At 36.5% G+C, this 22,164-nt stretch overlaps 1 protein-coding gene across 1 annotated transcript in view; it reads right to left on the minus strand.

The window, feature by feature from the left end:
• LOC132556639 (sortilin-related receptor-like) overlaps positions 1-22,164 on the minus strand; it is a 47,522-nt gene that overhangs the window by 6,916 nt on the left and 18,442 nt on the right. Inside the window, exons 17-41 of the mRNA XM_060221075.1 lie at positions 21,580-21,847; positions 20,859-20,997; positions 20,261-20,473; positions 19,440-19,565; positions 17,156-17,275; positions 16,674-16,817; positions 15,869-16,105; positions 14,542-14,694; positions 14,025-14,153; positions 13,390-13,527; positions 12,084-12,215; positions 11,438-11,587; positions 10,885-10,987; positions 10,339-10,511; positions 7,611-7,720; positions 6,217-6,330; positions 5,371-5,608; positions 4,568-4,666; positions 4,243-4,352; positions 3,577-3,781; positions 2,607-2,713; positions 1,304-1,472; positions 995-1,101; positions 523-721; positions 83-304 (exon numbers count right to left, since the gene is read on the minus strand). Of these exons, the coding sequence (XP_060077058.1) occupies positions 83-304; positions 523-721; positions 995-1,101; positions 1,304-1,472; positions 2,607-2,713; positions 3,577-3,781; positions 4,243-4,352; positions 4,568-4,666; positions 5,371-5,608; positions 6,217-6,330; positions 7,611-7,720; positions 10,339-10,511; positions 10,885-10,987; positions 11,438-11,587; positions 12,084-12,215; positions 13,390-13,527; positions 14,025-14,153; positions 14,542-14,694; positions 15,869-16,105; positions 16,674-16,817; positions 17,156-17,275; positions 19,440-19,565; positions 20,261-20,473; positions 20,859-20,997; positions 21,580-21,847 (3,905 nt within the window). The remainder of the gene's footprint in view (positions 1-82; positions 305-522; positions 722-994; positions 1,102-1,303; positions 1,473-2,606; positions 2,714-3,576; positions 3,782-4,242; positions 4,353-4,567; positions 4,667-5,370; positions 5,609-6,216; positions 6,331-7,610; positions 7,721-10,338; positions 10,512-10,884; positions 10,988-11,437; positions 11,588-12,083; positions 12,216-13,389; positions 13,528-14,024; positions 14,154-14,541; positions 14,695-15,868; positions 16,106-16,673; positions 16,818-17,155; positions 17,276-19,439; positions 19,566-20,260; positions 20,474-20,858; positions 20,998-21,579; positions 21,848-22,164) is intronic.

Raw genomic sequence — 22,164 nt, forward strand, 5'->3', positions numbered from 1 at the left:
TTTCAAATAACAGGGGCAGTACTCAAAGACCAGAAAAAGATCAATTTGGCACTTTAACTGTACATAATACAGTATTACACACCAAGCTCATTGGCTGAAGAGAATGTTGTCGTCCCTGAGCGTGTGTCGTAATGGCTGTTTGCAAAGGACAGGAAGCTGCGTTGTAGACGATGATGGCGGACGATGAAAACAGCAAGAACAACAACAAGGGCAACGACAATCACTGCCACCACGACAAATATCCCGATCAGATTATTTTTAGAGAGTGAGACAGTGGCCTGGTTCTCTGGGAGATGGAGTATTTCTGAAACAGTCACATAACAACAATGGTAAGGTCACATGATCAGCTCTTGATGTATGACTAATCACATGATCTAAAAACATACTAATGATCATACAATCAAATTTCCAAATGTGACCAAATAGTAATAAAAATTTCTTTCTAAAACTAGAAGTCACATCATAAAACCCACACTTCTTCAAAGTATACAGTCAGTCAAGAAAATATGTATCTACACCCACCTGATGCTGCCACCTGAACGGGCTCTGTGAATTCTCCGGGGTAGTGATTAACTGCTGCATAACGTACTTTGAAGGAGTACTCGTACGTGCTATCCAGCGCAATTTCCATGTGAGTAGCCGTTGTTGTCTGGTGGAATGTATAGTTGTCCTTCTGACTCGAATCTATACGATGATATCGACTGTAGTACACGTCATATCCCTGTAATAAAGTCATACAGACAGGTAACATGTAATAATCACACACGTATTACATACATACATCAGCAATATATAGGTATACAGAAAGATATACATAGGGAAACATAGGATAATATATAGGTATAAAATACATACAGGTGATTTACATACGTCCAGCTACATAAAAGTGTACAATATGATACAAACACCAAGAGTAAAATATTGAAAGGGGATACACTGATCCTTGTCCAATGTTGTCGCTTTACATCCAATCTGGGATAGTAATCCTACAAACCTGGAAATGTTCATCAGAAGGACTATCTTCGGCCACCTCCCAAACCAGGTCTACTTTACCACTGTTTTCAATGACAGCGTGGAACTTCTCTGGGGCTGCGAAGCGGGCTGGAAAAGATCCCAAAGAATCAACAGATGTGAAAAAAAAAAAAAAAAAAACCACAACATGTACAGACAGTCCCAGCAAAATAAATCAATTACATTCAATTAAAAAGATTATTTATAAACTTACGAATACTGATGATCTACGGTTCTGAGCTCCTGGCATTTAAAAAATTATAGTCAATTTAAAAATCATTTATAAACTTACGAACACTGATGATATATGGCTCTGAGCTCCTTGCATTTAAGAAATTGGAGCGGATGGTTAAGTTGAAGGTGGCACCACGCTTTAGGTTTGTCAGGTTCATAGATGTTGACTTTGTTAGGAAGGCATTGAAAATACTGGTATTGACCTCAGAGATGTACACAGTGTAGTTCTGTTGACAACAAGATACATCAAGTATGTTATTACTTCATAAAACTTGCCCCCCACACAGTGTAGTAGTTCTGTTGACAACAAGATACATCAGTTGTGTTTATTGGTTCATAAAACTTGCCCCCCCACACAGTGTAGTTCTGTTGACAAGATATATCAGTTGTGTTATCGGTTCATAAAACTCGCCCCCCACACAGTGTAGTTCTGTTGACAAGATACATCAGTTGTGTTACTGGTTCATAAAACTTGCCCCCCACACAGTGTAGCTCTGTTGACAAGATATATCAGTTGTGTTATTGGTTCATAAAACTTGCCCCCCACACAGTGTAGTTCTGTTGACAACAAGATACACATTGTGTTATTGGTGCCCCCCACACAGTGTAGTTCTGTTGACAACAAGATATATCAGTTGTGTTTATTGGTTCATAAAACTTGCCCCCCACACAGTGTAGTTCTGTTGACAACAAGATACATCAGTTGTGTTATTGGTTCATAAAACTTGCCCCCCACACAGTGTAGTTCTGTTGACAACAAGATATATCAGTTGTGTTTATTGGTTCATAAAACTTGCCCCCCACACAGTGTAGTTCTGTTGACAACAAGATACATCAGTTGTGTTATTGGTTCATAAAACTTGCCCCCTACACAGTGTAGTTCTGTTGACAAGATACGTCAATTCTGTTATGGTTTACAAAACTTGTCCCCCAAATAGTGTAGTCCTGTTGACAACCAGAAACATAAATTTTTTTTTCATGTTCATTAACTCGCTCCCCACACAGTGTTGTAGTTCTGTCTACAACAAGATACATCAATTCTGTTATGGTTTACAAAACTTGTCCCCGAAAGAGTGTAGTTATGTCGGCAACAAAACACCTCAGTTATCATACAGGATCATAAAACTTGCCGATTCCCCACCATTGTATACCCTTTATTAGTTCTTCATCAACTGGATCTTTTTCCTTCTTTTCTTTTGAACTGGCTCCAAAATCAAACTATACAAGACCAGGGACTAAGGGAAAACTAAAAGTGAACTTAGAGAATGTCCCATTCAGTACTGCTGTGAAGGAAGGACATAAATGTATAACTATTGAATCCTCCGGTTCCTAGTGGGGGGGCCTAATTAAAATAAACTTACATCTGGTACATTGCTATTGATGCATGGTGGGTCCCACAGAAGTGTGCCCTTGGTCATCGTTTTGTGATCCAGTTTGAAGTCAGTATTCTTTGGAGGCGCATTTTCATCTACCAATAAAGAACAGAGAGGATACATATTCGTGTAATTCAAATGTTCTCAAAATTAAAAAGAAAGATTATGAAAAAAGAAGAGTATCAGTGAATCTGATGATGTTCCCCCCTCTCAAAAAAAAAAAAAAAACCCTTATTGGACATAAATTTTAACAAAGTGCAATAATTCTGTAGTGAAGGGATTTCAAGCAATGAATTTAGAACATCTAAGTATGATCACTGTATTCTTCAAGTTTCATTATCCTTGTTTAAATGAAAGCCATGTTATACTACAGACACAAAATTTTAGAAAAGGGCACGAACTCTGTAATTACAGGTTTGCAAGCCCTAAATTTGGTACACTGTAACACAAATGTATACACCAAGCTTCATTATCCTAGCTTAAATGAAAGCAAACTTATGCTCCGGACACAGATTTTTACCAAAGGGCTGTAACTCTGTATTTCAGGGCCACAGACCCTAAATTTGGTACACTGCACATCACCTCAGTATGACCAATGTATACACCAAGTTTCATGATCTTTGCTAAACTGTAGGCAAAGTTATGCTTCGCACAGGAAAAGGCAGGTGGAAAGATGGACAGACAAAGTGGTGACTATATGCGTCCCCAAAACTTTTAGGGGAACATGAAGATATTACGAAATATCATATTGTAAATTTGAGTTGGTTGTAAAAGATCTTAAATGATCTTTTACTGGTAATTAATGTAATTTTTACTGGTCTTGTGGGTCTCATTACAGACAGTGTTTGACAGTAATAAGTTAGTATTAATCTTCCTATGAAAGCAAAGGACATATACAGGCGTTTGTAGTGGTTCACAACATATATAAAATGTTAAAGCTACATACAAATGTACATACCTTCCGCAGTAATAAAAGAAGAAAGTTTGGCTGGCATGCATGTCCCTGGAGACAGCAGGCCTACTCTGTAGAAATATGTCTCACAGGCCCTCAGTGACTGTAGTGTATATGACCTGCTTCCTGTCACCTTCACAGAGTGTGCGTGTTTCTCAATCTTTTTCGGCTCCATGTCTACCGGTGAGTAGTCGTAGTACAGGATGTAAGTCTGTTGGCAAAAACATTTACTGATATCATCCAATTCAACAGGTCTGTATCTCTAGGATCTGTCTGATTCACTTCTGTTCTCTAAGTTTTACCAACAAATTAATATATCTTTAATATAGTAATATATATTTATACTTCTATTAATGGAGTTTTTGTCTATAAAGGTCTTTGATAATTACCATGCTAAGAGTGAAAACAAAAAAGTGAATTTGTGTAACTCATGTACAAGACAATGTCATCAAAATTCTGTCACTATATCTTTGCATTTCTCTTACAATATGTTCACAAGGCCAACACATTACCTCTGCCTCAAAGTAAGGGGGTGGGCTTATTAAGAGACAATAAAACAGCAATTAATGGTTATTCTACTGTTGATGGGTTTATTTCTGGGTAAATGTTACATGAAATATGATAAATGTCACTTGACACCGAAGCTACTCCACCTTTTGAGATTATACATACCACATCGGGTGTGGGGTATTTCTGGGATTCCCACATTATGTGATACTGTCCAGGGTTGGTGGTCTCCCAGGAGATATTTGTGGGAGCAAAGGATTGGTAAGACTGTGGAACTAATGAAGAAAGTATCAAATTAAACATAAATTTAAGATGTTTGTGCTGTAAGGGTAGAAATGTTAGCCGCCGTCAAATTTTAGCAACTTGAGCACAAAACACAATAATGCTAATCATCTACGTCTTAAAAACAATATCAGAAGAAAAGTTTGACCATGATAAATAATGAGATATATAATGCATCATATGTTTATTGGGGTAGTATAATACTCACGTGTGGGAGTTGCTGTTTGAAACACAAAGGGACTGTTTCCATGGTCGTTAACAGCTTTTACATAGAAATCATAAGAGACACCAGGACACAGGTGGAGCACTGTTTAACAAAATACAGAGAAACTAGATTTCTAATATGTCTTGTCATCCCAAAACTTTCACCTTAACGTTATCTGTAAAAGAATCTCAGCCCATAACATGTTAGTTGTCATGCTAATTTAATTTTCTCTAAATCTTTACACTTAACTCACTTAACTTTATGTGTAAAATCAACCTGTGTATCAAAATTTCACCAGAGACAAAAAATATATGATACAAGATCAATCCAACACTGTCCTAAGCCTTTAACAAAAACAGATGGAGACATTGACGCAATGACAACTTGAGCCCCTCTGAATATGTCAGCTAATAAAAATGAGAAGTAGATGAAAGTTCTTTCACATCATCAAGCATGTAAATGGAAATGTTCCATATGACAGATGATGGAAGCTCCAGAGTGACGTCTACCAAGGAAGTGAAGAACTATGAATACTAAATCTTATAACTGATTCTCATGTGCAGAGTTGCCAGTGGCAAGACTGTAGCTGGCACATCTCATTCAAGCATGTTTTGCCTGTCTCTCTAACCTGGTGCACTTTTTCACAGCCATCAAGGGATGTTATGTTTGCCACAAAAAAGCATACAAACAAGCTGATGTGTCACCTTGCAACTGGTACACAATGAGACTGTGTGGGTCCGTATCATCAGACTACAGATCATAATTAATAATTTTTTTTGGAAAGAAAATCAGACACGCCTCCTTACCTGTAAGGTTTGTCGTTGTGGTCTTCACTATCTGTTCTGTTTCCAAAGCATCATTGTACATAACCTCATAATGGTCTATTTTCGCTGTGGTGTTAGGTTTGGACCAGGTCAAGGACACACTGTACATTCCTGTGGTCAACTGTAGGTTCTCAACTTCACTCATCAGTAGCTCATCATCCACTGTTAAGATGGCCTTCTTAGAGATTGGTCCTTCCCCTGCGTTAGTAGAGGCCGTTACCTACAAACCACAAAATTTTAATCTTTTTCATATCTTATCAACAGCACACTATGAAATCAGTTACTTTCCCACATAAGATTATATAAACATCACCACGTAGTTACCTCCCTTATACAAAGTCATAATCCAGACTTACCCTTCACGTTCTTTTTCCGATTCATCTTCTCTCACTTTCACTTTTATACCTCATCGTACTGTTAATTTTTACCAATTAATGATGTCTCAAAACATTTTTTCATTTGAATTGTTGAAATTAAGTTTTGATGAGGTCAAAAAACCTACTTTTATTTGAAATGTTAAAATTAAGCTTGTTTGTGATCCCATAGGTACCTCTCTTTATAAAGTTATTAAGAATCTGTAAACATGACCTGAAACTTCTGTGAGGCCTGCTGCTACGGTGGGGATGGGATATGTTGAGATATACCCAGAATTTGTAAGTGTGACCAGTAGCCACAGAGGGGATGTTGAGATATAGGAAGACACGGGTGGTAGAGTTACCTCCCTTTCCTAACTTACCCAGAATTTGTAAGTGTGACCAGTAGCCACGGAGGGGATGTAGAGATATAGGAAGACATGAGTGGTAGAGTTACCTCCCTTTCCTAACTTACCCAGAATTTGTAAGTGTGACCAGTAGCCACAGAGGGGATGTAGAGATTGTAGGATGTGGCAGGTGGTATGATCTCGTGATTACTGGTTGACTGCTCTGACGAGGTATAATACACCTGAAAATATTGATTTGAAAATCAAACAAATGTTCAATATCATTTGATATCTAAATTTCTTCCTGCGTTGCCAGCCAATAACTCTCACATACAAAAGGGATCATATTATGTTAACTTCAGCCTTAAATACATCATAATTTATACTGTAACTACAAAACTTAGCCCATGTTCCATCATTGTTTTGTTAATGGGTGAAACTAGTGAAAGTAAATATATGGTGAAAGATTCCCTGTATTTTTCATCTATAGCTATAAATCTCCTTCAGTTTAATCAATTAAATTTCCATCTCTAAATTCATTCAACATTAACAAAAGTATGTTTATCTCTAAATTTCTTCAACCTTATAAAACTTCTATCAACCTCAGAACTCCTAAAACTTTTCAAAATTTACATCTACTTATCAACTCCTTCAACTTTCTCTAAAATACATCTACCTCTAAATTCCTACAACTTTATCTATATGTCTACCTCTAAATTCCTACAACTTTGTCTAACATGTCTACCTCTAAATTCCTACAACTTTATCTAACATGTCTACCTCTAAATTCCTACAACTTTATCTAACATGTCTACCTCTAAATTCCTACAACTTTATCTATATGTCTACCTCTAAATTCCTACAACTCTAACATGTCTACCTCTAAATTCCTACAACTTTATCTAACATGTCTACCTCTAAATTCCTACAACTTTATCTAACATGTCTACCTCTAAATTCCTACAACTTTATCTAACATGTCTACCTCTAAATTCCTACAACTCTAACATGTCTACCTCTAAATTCCTACAACTTTATCTAACATGTCTACCTCTAAATTCCTACAACTTTATCTAACATGTCTACCTCTAAATTCCTACAACTTTATCTAACATGTCTACCTCTAAATTCCTACAACTTTATCTAACATGTCTACCTCTAAATTCCTACAACTTTATCTAACATGTCTACCTCTAAATTCCTACAACTTTATCTAACATGTCTACCTCTAAATTCCTACAACTTTATCTAACATGTCTACCTCTTAATTCCTACAACTTTATCTAACATGTCTACCTCTTAATTCCTACAACTTTATCTAACATGTCTACCTCTAAATTCCTACAACTTTATTTAACATATGTCTATACCTAAATCACCTTTATCATATCTCTTATAAAATGTAGGTCTTTCTCTAAATCTCCTACAAAATAAAGTTAAACTATAAATCTATGAACTATGTAGGATGAAATCCTCAACACCATGATACTATATACTATAGACAGATGTCCTTGCTACCTACTGTGTAGTGCTGGATGATACCACTGCTGTTGCCTGGAGACTTCCATGTCAGTTTGAAGTAAGCATCTTGATGATTGTAGCTTGCTTGAAAGTTTGTAGGAGCGTCTGGCACTGCAATGAATAGGTACATATAAAATACCATGAACACAAACAGGTACCGAAGAATGTCTCTACAATGCTGTTGTATGAAAGATTGTTGCTGTAAATATGTCTTTAAAATGTTGTAGTACACTAGACTGTCCCTATAATGTTGTAGTACACCAGACTGTCCCTATAATGTTGTAGTACACCAGACTGTCCCTATAATGTTGTAGTACACCAGACTGTCCCTATAATGTTGTAGTAGTCGAGACTGTCGCTATTACGTTGTTGTACACCAGACTGTCCCTATAATGTTGTAGTACACCAGACTGTCCCTATAATGTTGTAGTACACCAGACTGTCCCTATAATGTTGTAGTACACTAGACTGTCCCTATAATGTTGTAGTACACCAGACTGTCTCTATAATGTTGTAGTACACTAGACTGTCCCTATAATGTTGTAGTACACCAGACTGTCCCTATAATGTTGTAGTACACCACACTGTCCCTATAATGTTGTAGTACACTAGACTGTCTCTATAATGTTGTAGTACACCACACTGTCCCTATAATGTTGTAGTACACTAGACTGTCCCTATAATGTTGTAGTACACCAGACTGTCTCTATAATGTTGTAGTAGACTGTCCTATAATGTTGTAGTACACCTATAATGTTGTAGACTGTCCCTATAATGTTGTAGTACACCAGACTGTCCCTATAATGTTGTAGTACACCAGACTGTCCCTATAATGTTGTAGTACACCAGACTGTCCCTATAATGTTGTAGTACACCAGACTGTCCCTATAATGTTGTAGTACACCAGACTGTCCCTATAATGTTGTAGTACACCAGACTGTCCCTATAATGTTGTAGTACACCAGACTGTCCCTATAATGTTGTAGTACACCAGACTGTCCCTATAATGTTATATGTCCCTATAATGTTGTAGTACACCAGACTGTCCCTATATGTTGTGGTACACCAGACTGTCCCTATAATGTTGTAGTACACCAGACTGTCCCTATAATGTTGTAGTACTATAATGTTGTAGTACACCAGACTGTCTCTATAATGTTGTAGTACACCAGACTGTCCCTATAATGTTGTAGTACACCAGACTGTCCCTATAATGTTGTAGTACACCAGACTGTCCCTATAATGTTGTAGTACACCAGACTGTCCCTATAATGTTGTAGTACACCAGACTGTCCCTATAATGTTGTAGTACACCAGACTGTCCCTATAATGTTGTAGTACACCAGACTGTCCCTATAATGTTGTAGTACACCAGACTGTCCCTATAATGTTGTAGTACACCAGACTGTCCCTATAATGTTGTAGTACACCAGACTGTCCCTGTCACTATAATGTTGTAGTACACCAGACTGTCCCTATAATGTTGTAGTACACCAGACTGTCCCTATAATGTTGTAGTACACCAGACTGTCCCTATAATGTTGTAGTACACCAGACTGTCCCTATAATGTTGTAGTACACCAGACTGTCCCTATAATGTTGTAGTACACCAGACTGTCCCTATAATGTTGTAGTATACCAGACTGTCCCTATAATGTTGTAGTACACTAGACTGTCCCTATAATGTTGTAGTACACCAGACTGTCCCTATAATGTTGTAGTACACTAGACTGTCCCTATAATGTTGTAGTACACTAGACTGTCTCTATAATGTTGTAGTACACCAGACTGTCCCTATAATATTGTAGTACACTGGACTGTCCCTATAATGTTGTAGTACACTAGACTGTCCCTATAATGTTGTAGTACACTAGACTGTCCCAGTACACCAGACTGTCTCTATAATGTTGTAGTACACCAGACTGTCCCTATAATGTTGTAGTACACTAGACTGTCCCTATAATGTTGTAGTACACCAGACTGTCCCTATAATGTTGTAGTACACCAGACTGTCCCTATAATGTTGTAGTACACTAGACTGTCCCTATAATGTTGTAGTACACCAGACTGTCCCTATAATGTTGTAGTACACCAGACTGTCCCTATAATGTTGTAGTACACTGGACTGTCCCTATAATGTTGTAGTACACCACACTGTCTCTATAATGTTGTAGTACACCAGACTGTCTCTATAATGTTGTAGTACACCAGACTGTCCCTATAATGTTGTAGTACACCAGACTGTCCCTATAAATTGGAGTATGAAATATCAATATAAAGTCATTGTATACAGTTGTATATAGTTGAAGTATTCAAGATGTCATTATAAACTCAAAGGTTTTGAAGTGTACAAAAATAACATCTGATCTTCTTGTCAATCTGTCTTTGTAACAGCCTGCCAGTATAATCATCCTAACTGTACAACAATGACACAGTGGCTGGATGGGTCTGAAAGATTTTGATGAAGCTTGAATCAATTTTTTCTCTCATTAGATTCTGATGTGAAAGTTAATTATTTTTTTATATTAACACTAAAAAATTCAGAATGAAGACTCGGATTATTTTCTTTAATGAAAAGCAAATGCAGATTTATTGATGTAAGAAAATTTAAGAAAGCATTTATGCTATAATTCAGAATTTTCAAAACACATTCATGGAAGATGTGAAATAAATGTGAAAATAGTTGAGAAAAATATGGGAAAAATATATGTGAAACAATGTGTCCTTACCTCCCTCGGAAGTCCTGTACTGATTCACTTTTGTAAATGGGAATATCGTGCCATTAATGTCAGTGACATATAACCTGATACGATACAGGGTCAGAGGTCGTAGATTGGTTAAAGTGTACTTGTTAACATAACCCACAGTCTTGTTCTGGTAGGATCCTTCATTGTTAGCCTCACTATATAAAATATAACACATCAGTATTTTTTTTTTTACCTAATGTTACCGTTTGATGGTCCTAATGACCTTTTATGTGTAGACGGGCCGTTAAGAATGTAATAATAATAATAACAAAAATTATTATTTTACCTAATGGTGCAGTATAAACAGTGAAGTTTAAGCATATTTCATAGATATTTTCTCAATTTTTTTATAATCATTCCCGATTATTCCATGGTTTTGGATAAATGTCACATCTACCCGAGGGAAATAGCTTTTTCCATTGTAAAATAGAAAAAAATTACATCACTGGTAAGTATGACAGATTTACACAGGAATCTGTAGCCTAGAATTCTGAAAGACTCGCAAACTTTTGAATGTGTTGATCTTACATGAATGAGATAATGTAGGAAACATTGGTTCCATCCACGTGGCTCCAGGACAAAGAGAGGCTTTGACTGGCACTGTTCCACTCTGTCATATACCCAGTATTGGCTGTAAAGACAGGTGAAACATTGTATCACTATTTCATATAAACAGCAATGGGACTTGAAACAAGAGGTTTAATGGACCTGTACTGCTATGCATTGTTTAAAGGGTTTATTCTGGCAACCTTCAAGTTCATCTCAATCTAAATGACCCTTCTTTACTGCTGGTGAAACATCTTGCTCTCTTATGTATCCAGAAGACGTTTGAAGCTTATAACACACATTTCAACTTTGTGAGCTTGATTGTGATCAAGACTTTTCATTTTATCAAAATGCTACTGGATAAATTTCTTAACTAATGACATCTTTGTTACCAAAAAAGTTTTTTTTAAATATTAAAAAAGTTGAGATCAGATGAATAAGAAGACAATGGGCCCTTCATCACAGCAGCAAATGAGTTGCCTATCGTTGAGTCTACACATTTACTAAACTAGAACTTTTAATAGAATATACTTACCATAAGGATGTTGACAGGAAGGCAGTGTCTCATCCGAGTTATCAAAACAGTTATACATAGTGTCACAGGTATTCATCCACAGAATACATTTACAATAACTCTGACATTTCATGTGGTGTATGTCACAGCCCTGGCAATGGTGTGGTGAACCTATTAAACAGACCACAGTGTTACCTACCTATTCCTGTGTATTCACCTGGACACGCGTACCTCATCATAGCAGCGTTTTATTACATCATATTATGTCAAACGTCAACGTCAAGTAATAGAGTAACATCATTTATCATCCAATCTATTTTTCCTGTGACGTTATGACAACAAATATTTTCATATCCATCCAAATCATTTCTCAATGTCATCAAATATTAAGACATCTTTTAATCAATTTATGGTAAAATAATCCTATTTAACAAATGATTGTTTACCATAAGATCATGAAATGAGTGACAAAGTCCAAGTATACCGGGAAAATTTAATCCTGGAAAATTTTTGCCCTCTGACAAGAAACATTCTTTTCCATTTTTGCCCTATAAAAGCGTGACCTTAACAATATAGAGAAAGTTTCACCGTACATGAAATAATCAACGTTGTTCTCTTAGTTTCCCTATGTTTATATTTGAAGAGTTAACAATGTTGTGTAACATACTAGTGGTTGATCCGCAGTTGTACTCATCAGAGCTGTCAACACAGTCCGCTACCCCATCACAGACACGGTTTTTGTTCACACACCCCTCAATGTTCTCACATCGGAAGTCTGACTCATCGCATACCTGGGTATCTGTTAACGACAGGTTATAAATTATATCATATTTGTCCCTCAACATGTAACCCTATTCTCCCTCCCTGGAATCCTCATCCCATCACATCGCACACAAGGTGGTTCAGCACACACATATGATTTAAGATGATATATGATATCAATCTATCTCAGAAGAGAACTGATACACCAAAAGAAATCACATTTGAGATTGAAAAATCAATCTGTAACATTTACCATTAAAATATTCTTTTTTTTTCTACAAACTTTATGTCAAAATTGTATAAAAACGTTTATCCACTATTCTTATTTCCAGTATGGTAAAGAGACAATATCAGTTAAACTAGAGAGCTGATATTAGATATAATGTTGTGTAAATTACGACGTCATTATACCCCAAATATCACTTCAAGATATCAGATACATCAGATGTCATTGAAAAATCTATGAACCAGCCTTTCTTGGTATTTCTCAGTCTACTTCACTAGTATAGGTGGACTAGTTTGACAGATATTATCTAAGGTATGACCTCTATTTCAGCATTCAACTGTCTTATGACATTTATTGTCCTATCAAATGACAGAACTTTGCACAAAATCATTCTATATTTCATTAACATTAAGCCTTATCAACACAACAACAGCTTTTTAATCTGATTAATGAAAGAAATTATAATTTGTTAAAACAAAGAGTTAAGAAATACCAATGATGACACATTGTGCAAAAGGTCATTGCTTAATGACAGAATGATGTGAGTACATTTGATTGGAGTTATCACATGTTTTGCTATTTAGGTGAATAAAAAATAAATGAAAATGTAGGATAAATTAATTTGTTTAATTACTGCCATTTCAAATATCAGATTAAATTACAATGTGTGCTATCATAGCCCTACTTCGTACAACCGTAATCAACATCAGGAAACTGATATCGTCAACCTTATTTATACACTTTGTTTTAGTTGAAATATGGATTAGTCGAAATATTTTCCACGTCCCTTGAATTCCAAGATAACAAGTTTTGACAATATAATGATCTACCAATTGTAACAACAATGAACAGTAAAATCTACCTGTTTTGGTACGGCAAGGCTTCTGATTTCATGTTGGTGATCTTAAAAAAAAACCATTTCTCTTCCATCAAAGAAGCTCAGTTTCTGATAACCGTGATAAATTTCAGCTAGAAGACAACCTACCATTACAGTCTCTCTCATCTGCACCATCAGCACAATCTGGGTAAGCATCACACAGCCAAGAAGTAGGAATACACAGACCGTCCCCACATTGGAACTGACCCGTATGGCAGATCACAGGTGATGCTGTTGAGGTTTTATCTGTCATACAAAGATATGAAGTTAATATTTTCAAGATTCATACCCTATTTCTATCCAAGAATAAACAAAGTTTGTTTCAATATTGGAGGTTTTCTTTTCTTTCCATTGCAGTGTAATTAAAAAATTTTATTTTCAGTGAATATACTTTGTCTTCCTTTTCAGAAATATCTGAGGTTATTTTCATTTCAGTGCCATAATAGACTTTTCCTTTTGATAGTCAATAAAGATTGTTTTCACTTTCATTAGGGACCTTTTCCTTCTCAATGTCATCCGAAGTCTTTCCCTTTCCATTGTCATCCAAACTATTCCTTCTTACAGCTACAAAGGATTTTTTCCTAATTTTAGTTAAAATCTCTTTGACTATTTATTGTCATCTACAGCTATCACCTTTTTAGTTTTAATGCCTTTACAGTTTAATCATCCACTATCAAAGCATTCTTCCAGTCATCATAAAAGCTTAATTCCTTTTGAGATGTAAATTAATACTTAAAACTCACAACAGTTGTCTTCATCACTTCGATCACTACAATCATAGTGTCCATTACATCGAAGGTTCATCCCGATACAGTGATGCTGATCCCTACATCGGAATTCATCTTCACGACAGAGTATTGGTGTTGTCTTCCCTGTAATTAAAACCCAACAACATTTTAATCATTCCAAACTTTTCTTAAGTAGACTAATAAGAAATTTACAAACCTCTTGTTGTCAAAGACACTTTTACAATGTATAAACATTGAATCAGGGGCCGGGCACTACAAGGGAAATTTAGCAATACATTTACAGTCCTTCTTCTAAGAATGACAAATTTGGTTGAAGAGGACTGGGTTTTGTTTCATGCTATAAGCATGGTATAAATAACAGGCTCCTCATGTGGGGTCCAGTTAACATGATACACTGACCTGGGTCCAGTTTACATGACATATTGACCTGTGTCCAGTTCATATGATATACTGACTCAAGTCCAGTTTACTTGATACACTGACCTGGGTCGAGTTAGCATAAAATACTGACCATCACAGTTGTCCTCATCACTGTTGTCTCCGCAATCATTGACCTGGTCACAGCGGTCACTCCACCAAACACATCCCTTGTTGTGGCACGTAAACTGCCAGAAGTGGCAAGATGAACTTACAGGTGTGCTGGTTACTACTGGAGGGGCAGTGGCTGTTAATATCAACAAGGAAAGTAAACAAGGTTGTCAATAAAACTAAGGGAGGTAAGTATGTCTGTCAATATAACTAAGGAACGTTAGTATGTCTGTCAATATAACTAAGGGAGGTAAGTATGTCTGTCAATTTATCTAAGGGAAGTAAGTAAGGATGTAAATACAACTAAGGGAAGTAAGTAAGGATGTAAATACAACTAAGGGAAGTAAGTAAGGATGTAAATACAACTAAGGGAAGTAAGTAAGGATGTAAATACAGCTAAGGGAGGTAAGTAAGGATGTAAATACAACTAAGGGAAGTAAGTAAGGATGTAAATACAACTAAGGGAAGTAAGTAAGGATGTAAATACAACTAAGGGAAGTAAGTAAGGATGTAAATACAACTAAGGGAAGTAAGTAAGGATGTAAATACAACTAAGGGAAGTAAGTAAGGATGTAAATACAACTAAGGGAAGTAAGTAAGGATGTAAATACAACTAAGGGAAGTAAGTAAGGATGTAAATACAACTAAGGGAAGTAAGTAAGGATGTAAATACAACTAAGGGAGGTAAGTAAAACTGTCAATTTATCTAAAAGAGTTAAGTATCGTTGTCAATATAACTTAGGGAGGTATGTGTGACTGTCAATATAACTAAGGGAGGTAAGTATGGCTGTCAATATAACTAAGGGAGGTAAGTGTGACTGTCAATATAACGAAGGGAGGTTAGTATGACTGTCGATATAACTAAGGTAGTTAACTATGGCCGTCAATATAACAAAGGGAGGTAAGTATGGCCGTCAATGAATTGAAGGGAGGTAAGTATGGCTGTCAATGTAACAAAGGGAGGTTAGAATGTCTGTCAATATAACTAAGGGAGGTAAGTATGTCTGTCCATGTAACTAAGGGAGGTAAGTATGTCTGTCAATATAACTAAGGGAGGTTAGAATTGATGTCAATATAACTAAGGGAGGTAAGTATGGCTGTCAATATAACGAAGGGAGGTAAGTAAGGATGTAAATATAACTATGAGTATGATTTCATAACATATGACAATTAATTACATTGATATTGTATAATAACCTTGAAATAATCAGATTTCATTGTATTATCAAGGAAATAGTGTAATGACTATGAATTACTAATTGCACTGTGTATTGACTTTGAGTTACCATGGTAACCCTGTGGTGACTTACTTCCACAAGTGGCCTCACTCTCATCACTTTTATCTGAACAATCAAAGTCCCCGTCACATTTCCAGTTGTTGAAGATACATTTTCCACTGTCACATCGGAACTCTCCAGAAGGACATGAGGTACAATTCATTTCATCAGACCCATCACCACAGTCACGTTGGCCGTCACATTTGAGGCCAATTGGCACACACTTTGGCTGGTGGGCATTACAGTGGAACTCACTGGACAGGCATATGTCTGGCAATACAGATAAACACAGGTAAACAGAGATACATACAGGTAAATAAAGGAAAACACATTATTATACTAATTACAATGCCTGACTATAGAAACTTCACACGCTACTCCTGGCACCTCTCATACAATGGAATGTCACATTCTCACTTACATGTGACATGAAATACATATTCTTGTGTTTTATTTACATTTCAACTTCTTAGCTTGTTTGATATCACACTTGTACAAATTTTGTCACAAGAATGAGGACAATTTCTCATTAATCAGAAAAAAAGTGTATCATGATCTAGGTCATTTTGATGCAAGGGCTCCATGTAGTTGCTGAAAGTACCAAACTGAACATATGTGTGAGGCCCATTGCATGTTATCCAGAGCAACTTGATGATAACTATCTCTCTCTTCTAAGGTTACAATGACAGTCAAAAGCCTGGCTTTGATCTTAGCTTCCTATGAAATACTTTTGTGGATAAAACCACACATTTAAGAACTTCACCAGAGTTTGCATAAGTAATGTGGCCCATTTAATAAAAAACAACTCAATAATAGTTTTATAATGTGTGGCACTTACCACCGTAAGAACAGTTGCGTTCATCTGATGAAACAGACCCGTTGACACCATCATGACAGTCATTGTCATAGTCACATGTCCAGTTTTTAGGTATACAACGTCCAGAGTCACAGGTGTGCATATAGGCAGCACAAGTAGTGTGGTCTGAAACAGAGTAACATTAACATGACAGAGAGAACCAGAACAAAGCAGACATGACACATGTCTGTCATTGTTTAAAATCTGATGTCCTGACAAATGCTGTATAGGTTTTTGTTTCTGGAATTGAAATAAATCAGTTACTAAGACTTTCAAGTCCTTTCAAGACTTTCAAGAAAATAATATCCCTTCTGCTTCAAATTTTTATTGAAATTGCAAAACTTAAAACCATTGCAGAAAAAAAAAGATACTTCAGACGCATCTTTCTTGCAATTAATCTTCAAATATAATGATGTTTTAAAAACATTTCACAGTACATTCGAAGTATGTCGTGTGTAACTTACTGCAGTGCAATTCATCACTTCCATCAGTGCAGTCCTTGTCAAAATCACAACGCCAACGATCAGGAATACAACGATTGGAGGATTTACATTTAAAACTGCCTGAAGGACATCCCCGCAAAGCTGTTTTAAAAGAGTAGAGTCAATGTTTTCTTTTTATTTCAATAACATTTTACATCAGAAGTAGGTTTTGTGCTTCGTTAAACTCTGAGCATCTATATTTGATATGAATTTGAGGTATTCTAGAACTAAGGTGTGAAGTACAGGTATACAAGATCTCAGGTGTGAAGTACAGGTATACAAGACTTCAGTAGTGAAGTACAGGTAAACAAGACCTCAGGTGTGAAGTACAGGTAAACAAGACCTCAGGTGTGAAGTACAGGTATACCAGAACTCAGGTGTGAAGTACAGGTATACAAGATCTCAGGTGTGAAGTACAGGTATACAAGAACTCAGGTGTGAAGTACAGGTATACAAGACCTCAGTGGTGAAGTACAGGTATACAAGATCTCAGGTGTGAAGTACAGGTATACAAGAACTCAGGTGAGAAGTACAGGTATACAAGATCTCAGGTGTGAAGTACAGGTATACAAGAATTCAGGTGAGAAGTACAGGTATACAAGATCTCAGGTGTGAAGTACAGGTATACAAGAACTCAGGTGAGAAGTACAGGTATACAAGAACTCAGGTGTGAAGTACAGGTATACAAGAACTCAGGTGTGAAGTACAGGTATACAAGATCTCAGGTGTGAAGTACAGGTATACAAGATCTCAGGTGTGAAGTACAGGTATACAAGACCTCAGGTGTGAAGTACAGGTATACAAGACCTCAGGTGTGAAGTACAGGTATACCTCAGGTGAGAAGTACAGGTATACAAGATCTCAGGTGTGAAGTACAGGTATACAAGAACTCAGGTGAGAAGTACAGGTACCCAAGAACTCAGGTGTTAAGTACAGGTATACAAGAACTCAGGTGAGAAGTACAGGTACACAAAACCTCAGGTGTGAAGTACAGGTATACAAGACCTGAGTGGTGAAGTACAGGTAAAGAAATATTCTGGTGTGAAGTACAGGTATACAAGATCTCAGGTGTTAAGTACAGGTATACAAGAACTCAGGTGTGAAGTACAGGTATACAAGACCTCAGGTGTGAAGTACAGGTATACAAGAACTCAGGTGTGAAGCACAGGTATACAAGATCTCAGGTGTGAAGTACAGGTATACAAGACCTCAGTGGTGAAGTACAGGTATACAAGATCTCAGGTGTGAAGTACAGGTATACAAGAACTCAGGTGAGAAGTACAGGTATACAAGAACTCAGGTGTGAAGTACAGGTATACAAGAACTCAGGTGTGAAGTACAGGTATACAAGAACTCAGGTGTGAAGTACAGGTATACAAGACCTCAGGTGTGAAGTACAGGTATACAAGAACTTAGGTGTGAAGTACAGGTATACAAGAACTCATGTGTGAAGTACAGGTATACAAGACCTCAGGTGTGAAGTACAGGTATACAAGAACTCAGGTGTGAAGTACAGGTATACAAGAACTCAGGTGTGAAGTACAGGTATACAAGACCTCAGGTGTGAAGTACAGGTATACAAGACCTCAGGTGTGAAGTACAGGTATACAAGAACTCAGGTGTGAAGTACAGGTATACAAGAACTCAGGTGTGAAGTACAGGTATACAAGAACTCAGGTGTGAAGTACAGGTATACAAGAACTCAGGTGTGAAGTACAGGTATACAAGAACTCAGGTGTGAAGTACAGGTATACAAGAACTCAGGTGTGAAGTACAGGTATACAAGAACTCAGGTGTGAAGTACAGGTATACAAGAACTCAGGTGTGAAGTACAGGTATACAAGACCTCAGGTGTAAAGTACATGTAAACAAGAACTCAGGTGTAAAGTACAGGTATACAAAATCACATTGACTGATCAATTTGAGTCCCTTAATGAATATGTACAACATGGAGTAAAGAGAACGAGATGGTATTTAAAGTTACATTTCCACAAAACTTTGAGATTAGATTTTGTATGAGGTTAATATATCCATCATTTATTTAAATAGTTACCATCTAAAGATAAAATATTACTTATTTCAATAGCCTTTTGCTGTAATCATCCAATAAACATTAAGTTTTGAAAAGTAAACTGACTTAAATTCTTTAATGTTGACCTTTACGTACATGGTTATGCAATCATTCTCCCATGTTCTGTATGTTCATGCTATTTCATGTGGCTATATGGGGGTACATCACCTTGAAAACTGAACATAGAATACTCACTGCAGTCCATTTCGTCGCTGAAGTCTCCGCAGTCGTTGTCACGGTCACAGATCCAAGCAGATGAAATACATTTACCATTATTACAGGTGAAGTCCTGGGCCCCACAAGATCCATTTCCAGCTGACCCTACAACAAAGCAGGAGAGAGAATAATGTTCACTCTACTGAGTAAAGTGGCAGCGAAGTATCAAGTATGGTGAACTGGATGTTCAGTAATTTCAAATTAGTGATATCTAATCTTATTACTTAGTGAATAATTAACAGTCACAATCCAAGATGGCCACCTGGTGTTGACATTATTCTGATAAAGTCTTGTAAAAACGGAGAGGAAAAGTAACAGCATTCTGCTGAGAAATCCATCAATAAGATTTATATGGATGTAAAAGATCATCAACCATGATGTGTAAAGATGTATCTTTCCCTGACAGATAGATCATTGTTTCTGTGTCAAAATATAACAGGTATAACTAGCAATAAAAAACTTATACACCAAATTTAATCTATTCTGTATATTTGATTTTTCATCAATCAGATGGCTGCATATTGTCCCCATGGTAACCGATGAAAAAAATTTATAGGCTGGGTTTCATTGAAGCTGTAGATTATCTCACTGAACCACATGTAAAAGGTTTATTCCATGCCATTCACTGCTATCAAAGTAAAGTAGCTTACCAAGTGGATGCAACTACTGCATAACAGTCTGTAACAACACTCCTTAGATCTTCACCTTTGACCTAATGGTTTGTCAACATAACGATCTATTACATTCCTCTGAGAGAGTAATTGTAGACAAATATATTGATATGGTTCTTCTGTACTAACCTGTGCCGTTTCCAGGCATGCAGGCTCCAGTCTGAGTGTTCAGATGTTCCCCTGGTTCACAGTGACATCGTTCATTTCCGTCCGCCATAAGCATGTGTGTCACAGCATTACCACAGCGACAGGTGCGATTCTTTTCATGCATTATAGAAGTTGGCGGTTTTGGTAGACAAAGCTGTGAACACTGACCATTTCCTCCACTGCAAGCTGTCTCCACTAAAAAACCATCATTACACCGTTATGGAGCATTTTTTTCATGTGTGTGGGTATGTATGTAAATATGTTTTCCTATGTAACAAACAGAAGATTTATTATCATTAACACAAAGTAATAAATTATGTTTGGTGTGAACCTTATTGAGTCAACAAGTTTGATAATTGCTATTTTACAATTTTTGAAATACATCAATAAAAAAATCTGTATAATTCCTTTGCTAACTGACGATCTTGATAAATTGCCCTCCATTGTCTGTCATATCAGTGAACTTTGGTCAATGGCTTATAATCAGGGTGGACATGTAGTTAACTTAGACCTCACAGAATGTATTAAATCAAGGAAGGTCAGCTATTTTTTACAAGTATTTTAGTAATTTGAGACTTACACTGTTGTGTTTGATGAGACAAAACTTTCAGGTCCATGATATCAGACACGTTGGTAAGTATGGGTCGTATGTAGGAGTGGTCAAGACTATCCACACTCATGATGGATTCCCTAGACCAGTCTGTCCAGTATAGAATACTCTGTAAAACAAAGCCCGCTTTCATCACTAATTATCATTGTATTGTCATCCTGCATTAGACAATTCAAATGCATTTCTATCAAAATTTGTGACAACTACCTTGCTATACATACAAAACCATGAATTAGATAAGATTTCTATAAAAAAAAAATCAAATCAAATAATCAAAATTTTTATTATGGTATTAAAAAAAGGTTCTGAACACTGGTGAGGTTAAGACAATAGTGTCTGCCAGTTACCCAGTGAATTCATTCATATAATACTTTAACATCTATGTCACTGATGAAACATACCCTGGAAATGTGCCACTCAGAAATTAAATGTGATGACGTAAAATGTGGACAATGTGACATCATAAATAGAAATTCTTACAATTAAACGCCTTATCTCCATTTATATTTTTCCTACAAAGTTTTACTTGAAAACCTGTCAAGATATAAAACCTATCAAAACGCGATTTTTTGTGTGATGTGATGAAAAGAATCTTTAATTTGTTTTAATTTCATATGAGATTGTACAAGACTTGTCTCACATTCCTTGGGAGTTAATTGAAGTATTATCTAAGTAGTTGTTTAATATGTACCTTGTACATGCCGATGGCATATGGATGGGGGACTGCACTCCCAGATACAATCAACTGTTGGTTATTACCCTCGAGGTCAGAAGACATGATATGGTCAAGGAATGCGTCTGTCCAGTAAATCCGTTCCAAACGGTGATCAATGGTGATTCCATTAGGCCAGTGAACAATGGAACCATTGATAATCACTTTAACAGTTGATGGATTGCCATCCATCCAAGCTTTACTGATACGCGGATGAGTATCTGACCAGTCGGTCCAATACATCCACCTACAAAACCAAGGGCAGATAACTCTACAATTAACTTTATCTATGTGTGAAAATAGACTGAACTTGTTACAGTTAATATCACATCATGTTCACAGGATTGAAATCTAAACACAATATTCTTAGTTTACCTGTTGGGTCGAAAAAAATTTAGAAAAAGTATGTTTGGACTATTGTAGGAATATCATTAAGTAGTAAGCCCGTAATTATTGATTTTATTTAACCATGTGCCTTAAGATGGATATGACTAAAGATGTGACATCATGTCACGATACTGTAAGGTTGTTTAATTTAGAAAGGTTAAGATTTGGTGGTTGCAC

The sequence above is a fragment of the Ylistrum balloti genome, unplaced genomic scaffold (assembly GCF_031769215.1).
Source record: "Ylistrum balloti isolate Yb309-2 unplaced genomic scaffold, AGI_CSIRO_Ybal_v1 Utg370580, whole genome shotgun sequence".
Lineage (NCBI taxonomy): Eukaryota > Metazoa > Mollusca > Bivalvia > Pectinida > Pectinidae > Ylistrum > Ylistrum balloti.